At 44.4% G+C, this 7844-nt stretch overlaps 1 protein-coding gene across 1 annotated transcript in view; it reads right to left on the reverse strand.

The window, feature by feature from the left end:
* The window catches only part of LOC111975934 (unconventional myosin-Va-like), a 28252-nt gene that overhangs the window by 2406 nt on the left and 18002 nt on the right, over positions 1–7844 (reverse strand). The window contains exons 30-33 of the mRNA XM_024004606.2: positions 1707–1830; positions 1260–1566; positions 698–872; positions 388–468 (exon numbers count right to left, since the gene is read on the reverse strand). Of these exons, the coding sequence (XP_023860374.1) occupies positions 388–468; positions 698–872; positions 1260–1566; positions 1707–1830 (687 nt within the window). The remainder of the gene's footprint in view (positions 1–387; positions 469–697; positions 873–1259; positions 1567–1706; positions 1831–7844) is intronic.

Genomic DNA, 7844 nt, shown 5'->3' on the forward strand with positions numbered 1-7844 from the left:
ACCACACTACTGGTAACCAGACCACACTACTGGTAACCACACCATACTACTGGTAACCACACCACAGTACTGGTAACCAGACCACACTACTGGTAACACAACCACACTACTGGTAACCAGACCACACCACAACCACAGTGAAGAAAGTCAGTATATGGACTTCAGACAACCTATGAGGGTGTAAAGAGCATTGTCACACAATAATTATCACTGAATTGTCACAGTAAATGATTGTAATGTTGATGTGTCAATTAATCCCATAAGGGATGGGTTGCCAACTGGCGATTTGACACGAAAATAAAATGTCATTCATTCATTCAGTTGAAAATTCAATATGCCATGTAATGAGAAGTTTACATTACTGTTGTGTGTATTACGGTACTGTACCTGCACTGTGCGGATAAAATTGAGTGTCACCCTCTCCTCTAGGTCACTGTGAGGGGTGTACAGGGTCAGAATCTTCACAATCTGGAACAGAGACATAGTTAGCTTAGCCCTGCAAGGATGTGTGGTTGTACATAGACATATACTGTATAAAAAGAACATGGTTCTCTAGTGAAGGGAATAATGTTCACAGAATCATATTGGTTTTATTCTATTTAAATAATATTTACAACACTTTGAACATTTCACCCTGCCAATACCAGCTTAAAAACCACCCATTGCAATAGTGTAGTAATAGTGATAAGGCCGCCACCTGCTGGGTAGACAGGGCAGTGCAGGTGTGAACGAGGGCCTGTGCGTCAGCGTCTGTCTTCTTGCCCACTTGCAGGAGCTGAGCAGCCTGGATGAGAGGCTCCAACAGGGCCACAGCTCCCCCTGCCTGCAGCCCACGGCTCCGCAGCCACTCCTCCAGCAGACTCACATTATACCTGGCAGAATCCAGCAGAACAAAAAGAATGGATTCAGGTCCAACAGTCACCTGGTACTCTACATGAAAACTGTCGCCTTTATAAACCAACTCTGGTGGCTCTATTCAATGCTGAAGCGTTACAGATTGCACGATAGAAATAGAAAGGTAATTTCCGTTTGGTATGATATATGCAGCGTTTACTGTGAATGCAGTCGAAGCCAACGCGGGGCGAGAACATTGCCTTTAAATTTCAATTGGGCTTTAGCGCCGAACTTCCACAATACAGATTGAATAGAGCCCTAGCTTTATATTAGACATCTGGTTGCATATGTTTTACTGAAACTTGTTCCTGGGCAGGCCCTCTGTGTGTATAAGTGTATGTGTGTATGTGTTTCTGTCCTCTGACCGTATCTGCAAGCCACGGCTCCAGCTACACATGTCCTTGCGTAGCAGCAGGCTGTTGAGGGCAGAGGCAGAGAGGAGGTGGGTGAGCTGGCGGAAGGCCTGCTCCATCAGGGTGGGTGGTAGGGCCTGGCGGGACAGGGCCGTGTGGAGGGCACCCAGCTCCCTCAGCACCGCAGCCATACTAGGGGTCTCCCCTGCATTCCTCTCTACGGCCCTGGGATCAGACCCTGCACGCTTCCTAAAGTTCCCCAGCTTCACCCCCGACCCAGACAGTCCTGGGATCATCTCACTCTCCAGCATGGCAGGAACTGTGGAGGGATTGAGTGGGTCAGGGGAACAGGAGCTACTGTTGAAGGATTACGTAGTGGAATGAAAGCAAACTATGATAAAACGTTTAGTCGACTGGGTGGGTTGGTTTTGATATTGTTCTGGAGTTGGTCAGTCCTACCAATGATGGGCTGCAGGCGGGTTTCTGAGATGGACAGGAGCTGCTGATAGGCCTGGATACAGAGGTCACTCAGAGCACGGTTTAACTCACTCAGGTCAGAGGTCAATGGAACCAAATCCTCATCCTACAGACCAAGCACAAATACTGTCTGTCAATCACATGTTGAAGTATGTATGTAATGGCTGTTATTTCCATGAACTCAATAACTAGGGGTGTATTTCTCCGGTCAGCTTACATGCACATGAAAAACTCCTGACAGTGGACACGTTACTCTCTAGTTGCAATGATTCACATCTTCACTGTATTCGTTAGCTTTAGTATCAGCCGGCATTAATGAACATACCGTCTACGTACTATATTTGGTGATAATAACTCCTCACTGCCATAGTGATTTTATGTGATAATAACTCTGTTCCTGACACTAGTTATTAGTGATGAGATAACTCCTGACATTATTTAGTGATAAACATAACTGCTGGCACGCCAGCTGAGCATTTGAGGTGGATTCATGTCAGAGCTCTGAGAAGGATGAATACTGTGTAACACTTTTGAATACATCACAGTCACACATTCTCTAGGAAGATACTTACTGGCACAGACTAATTAGTACAGGGACACCATAACTATCCATCTGACTTCGTAAATAATGTTTTTACGTGTATTGACACGTAATAAATGATCAATACAAAAATAAATAGTTGGAGGAAACCAAACAATCGAATAAAATATATATCTAAATCCTCTCGCTAGTAACACTCTATCATTAGTTCGATTGAGATTTGACTCTCTCGGAGCATCCCTCACTCTCTATAGCTCCCAAGTAGATGCTCCACTCGAACTCCACACAGTAGGTATTTAGTCTACTTTGAGCACTCCACTCTTTGACACCCATAGGTTTGAGGAGCTTTGTCACTAGAAGCTGCCTCGTGACCGCCCAGTTTAGTTAGAAGTAGTGATATTTAGTAAGCTCCATGAAGATCTCAATGTAATTGTAGACCTGATACATATAACTACACTGACGATTTAGGATAAAACCCCTTTTTAAATGACTAGCCTTAACGTTCCTAGTAACCCACTAGTTTTAGTGATATAACTTCCTGTACTCAAGAGTAGGATATTAGTTAGTCCCACTATCTAACTCCTTGCCAGCTCTCACATATGTGATTGGTGGGACTCATAAGACTTTCCCTCGTCCTGTAGACACCCATGGCTCTGGACTGGCTCAGTGTGTAGATCAACTTCCGGACAGTATTTAGTGTATTTTCCATGGTAACTCCTTGAGCATTACGCCTAGCAGATCTGCAGCGGAAGTACATAAATATAACGCAGCTAACTGCCTCGACCTTAGCTCTCATTGTCTTCTAGCTCTGCGAAACTTGAGATACTCCCTGGATGAACAGTGGGGTAGGGGTGTTAGGTCTTATATAAACATATGTACTGTATTTGAGTTGATAAATATGCCCCGCAGTCTCACACAGCATACTATCTACGATCGCAATAACATCACAACACCACCTCACACATCACGACCACACATACTCATATCTACACAACATCGACAATACACTAACACACAACGTCATCGAACCAGCTAATTCATCTTAGTGCAATCAACAGTCAACACAAATCAATGAGAGTATCTCACACAGTCAGCAATCACATAACAACACACACCTACATCACAATCATCATTACAAGTGCACATACACACTATCCCTCAGCACCACCTACTTACTCTTAGTAGGTCACTAATTGGCTCTATACAAACATATGTATTTTTGTATCAGTAATATCTATTATGTAATTTAGTGTCTATATGTCATTATGTGCACCCTAGTACTACCTCATGATAGTAGATACGAGTTATATGAACGTAGGTCACCATGAACATGCGGATGAACATTTGTTGATGAGCGTAGATGATCGAATGCCTTACCATGTATTGGAGATGGCGCCTGCGGTGCAAGTAGGTCTTGTAGAAATGCAGGAGATTTTTCCAGCCACAGCCGGCTTAGGCTCATGGTCAACCATCCCATCATGACAACTTCGTCTATTACACTAGGGAGTAAGCCATGACAAGAACATCATTACCACATACAAAAATGAATAAAGTAATGTCACAAACACCTGTAGAGTGAGTAAGCCTATGACTTGAAAGTGTCGTGATTATCACTTAAAACTGTCATTGTATATCATGTGGTTATAAGAGTGTGTCTGTTCATGTGTATTGTTATATCACTGTTAAGTATGTGGCAAGGAGTTATGTCGAGCTAGATAGTGTATATTGTCATATGTTATTATCATACTATATACTCATCATATATGTTATGGGTGTGTGCTGTGTGGTGCCATGTAAGATGTTGTACGTTGTCACTATTTATTATCACTAAATAATGGTCAGCGAAGTTATTCATCACTAAATACTGTCATGAGTTTATTATATCGGACTGTGAAAATAGCTCCAGTGTATTGTTATTATCAGACTAAATGAATGTCAGAAGTTATAATCACTAAATACGTTGTTTGTTGTAGGTCAGTGATGGTTATATCACTAATGATAGTTGCAGAGTAATTATCACTAAATTCTATTGTTCGTGGTTTAGTGTTATGTCACTTATGTTGTGATGTTGGTCGATAGGGTAGTGTGTGTGTGCGTTGACTTCATCCAGCCAGGCAGATAGATTCTAACTTCAGTCAGAAGGCCTCCCTTATTAACTCCATCTAGGCAATACTGCACGGAGTTAGTTTGACAGGTACTCCACGTAGGATAAGTCGAAGGTAGTTGCGAGAAGGGATTATTATCGCACTATGAGATTAAGATGCAGGGAGTCTAGCGTCTGTCATATATGCAGTCTTCCGCTGATCTTAGCACTGCGCTGAGTTCATGTACTCTAATACAAGCTAAGATAGAATGATCAGGGCAGGGCGATCTATTATCACATGCGTCAAAGAATCAGCATCGAGCGACAGTGCAGTGCAATGATGCGAACTAAATACGATGACACTGATCCACACTCTCACTTTCATGGATCAGCTCAAAATATCAGTGTCAGACGAGAGGTTTATATATGTGGCACCCAATCTCCTACTAAATATATAGCTAGCAAGTGGAGGAGTGTCTCTTAAGTCGATCTGGAGGTAATCACATACACTGGGTCAGGATGAGGTGGCTTCAGTTTGAAGCTTGTGTTACAAAATTCTACTCCCCTCCCCTCATCATCCATTAACAAAAAACTTACCAAGAACAAGACAAAACCCATTGGGTTGATTTTCAGCGAGTTATCTCAGTCCACTCTAGCCCAATTTATGAGTGCTACAGGGGGATGTATTATCACTAATTCAAGAGGATCTTCTAGCTGGATGTGGACCTGGGCCATAGTTATCCCATCGGGTGCATATAGTACGGGTGTCAGGATATTATCAGACACATAAAGAAATAATAGTGTATATTCAGAATCTATTATGGTATATAGATCATCTGACTTATGTTCCCCTCAATCACATGGTTTACATTGGATTTGTTAGATATCATATTCACTTAATCATTAATGTCAGGAGGTTCAAAGATCATTCATTTTACAAGTTTATGTTGAGTTGAGTGATTGTGCCTAGACTCCATTGTCTAGGTTGTCTATTTCACTTAAAGTATAATCTGTATGATGTCGATCGACTGTAGTGTGTTTCTAGTCTTTTAGCTGCACTGTATATCAGTTTACTGACCTCTCGCCGTCAATGAGATATACCACTCCCTAGGCTTAGATGACCCATGCGAACATGTCATCACTCGGCGCCATGCCTCTATACACACTAAGTCATACTCTCGATCCTACACATTTGCAGGTTATTTGATCTAACACTGAACTCATTGTAGCTTAGGGGTAACACATTGCTAGAATGAGGATTAGTTTTAAGTGATCCTCACTCTCATGGTTTTACCTACTGGCGAACCTGATGCTTGAGCTTTAAACCGTGCGGTCTGGGAATGCGTCTCGGAAACCTCTAGTAAGCTGAGTATCACAGTCTGTGCAGCTGTTAGTCCACCTGAACGCTTCAGCAGACTCCTGGTGCTCCATCCTCAGGAATAGCAGCACCGACCCCTCATTCGCTGCATGGCTCTGCTAGCAGATTGGTAATGGGAACGGACTGATCACCAAGACATGCGCAGGACAACGGGATACTTATCAGATATATCCAAAGCCCACTGCCCAAGCCGCAGGCCCGTGCCAAGCTCTCGACCTCTCACACGTGAGAGTAGCTCTAGTGCTTATTGGCGTGCATCGCTGAGTTCCTTCTCCCTCAAGCGTAAAATCCCTTCCTAGACAAGCTAGTTAGCTTTACACATGTATTCCCAGCTTGACCCACTCAATTGCCGCTTCCACCGGTAGTAGATTTACCTACGTCATGTCTATTTCTTGAGATAGATGATAGATTGCAAATTTACCAAGGACTAGTCAATGATGCGTGTCGTGAGGACGTCAGTGAAGCTGGTTGAGAATCTTATTTAGGGAAAGTTGCGATGGCAGGGGCTTACGGGACTATCCGTCTCGAGTGGCACGTCCACGTCGAGATAGCAAGTCAGTCCATAAAGGCGTAGCCACAGAGGGTCTTCTGACCGGTCAACTACCTCTCTCAGCGTACTTGGTGCCGTGCTGGTTTGTAGCCTGGAGGAGCAACGCTGGATAGATTCCTCCCTATCCCAAAAGCTGTCCGCGGGTAACAGGCCAGTCATGAGATCCAGCCAGCACAGTCAGGCCTCCCAGTACCCAACCACCAGGCATAGCGCATGTGAGGTGGCAGGTCCTGTGCCGCATAACAGTGACGTCACACCACCTCCTGTCTGTCCCAACTCGCACACACTCTATCTCCCTAAGCTGCTAGCTGTTACCACCGTTAAGGGAGGCATCATGGATGTAGGCTAGGAGAGCCTGCTAGTGCTCTCTACTGGGCATGGGGATTGGTGTTCAGACTAAGCCAGGGCCCTGGCCTGTCAGAGGCTCACTAGCTAGAGTACACTATACACGGGACGTCAATATACACACTATACCCTTACTACCTCACCTACACATTCACGGGAGCGACTGCCGGCGGAAGGAGAGGAGGAACACCGAGAATGAAATTCAGGAAGTGTTAAAATAGGCTGCGGTATGCAACGCAGAGTTGATATAGGAGGGCTCCAGTCGAAAGCATCGAAAGGTGGCTCTATTCAATCTAGTATTGTGGAAGTCGGGCGCGGCCTATATCAACGACTCCGGGAGGATTTACGGGATGATTGTGGAAAGGCTCCAAATGATCAGGCTTTTTGGTTCTGAATCTGTCTTTTCTCTACGGCCCTCTCGACGTTGCGTGCCTAGCTCGACTGCTATCCACAGTAACGACTGCATATATCAACCAAAACGCGGAAATTACCCTTTCTATTTTTCTTATCGTGGCAATTCTGTAACGCTTCAGCATTAATAGAGCCACCAGAGTTTGGTTTACTAAATGGGCGACCAGTGTTTATGTAGAGTACCAGGTGACGTTGTTGGACCTTGGAATCCATCGGTTAATTCTTTGCAATATTCTAGAGAATATATATACATGCCAAGGTATAATGTGAAGGTCTGACCTGGAGAGGGGCACTATTGCAGGAACAGGCTCGAGTTTTTCAGGCCTGACAGGGGCAGGAGCTGGGTTGGACACTATGTTTGATGAGACCCCTTCGTCATTCCAGAGTGTCTCTGTGCAACACAATGTCGTGACAACTTGTAGTGAGCCAAAGTCACAGATTAGGCAAGCTAGAGCACGACAGGCTGCAAGAATCCGGCAGCGCTCATGCTTTGGCACAACCATTATGAAGCTTGCCTTCCACCCAGTTTGCACGGCTGGCTATAATGTGTGCTATGTTATACCTTCACCCTATTGTAGCTGAGACCACATGACTCTATTCCCGTCAAGGGTGTTGGCGTTTTTATACGTTCTGCGTGCTCGAAGCTTGCTGGCTGAACTCTGGAGTGCATGAACTGTCTAGCAACCAAGTGTTGGTAAATTACCGTTCATTTAAATCAGTAATCTTATACAATCCAGCTCCTGCATAGTCATAGCATTCCTTACCTTCCTGGTTTGGACCACACATAGTCACTCTCCCTTCATACTTACATG

Source organism: Salvelinus sp. IW2-2015, linkage group LG16, assembly GCF_002910315.2.
Source record: "Salvelinus sp. IW2-2015 linkage group LG16, ASM291031v2, whole genome shotgun sequence".
NCBI classification, from domain to species: Eukaryota; Metazoa; Chordata; class Actinopteri; order Salmoniformes; family Salmonidae; genus Salvelinus; species Salvelinus sp. IW2-2015.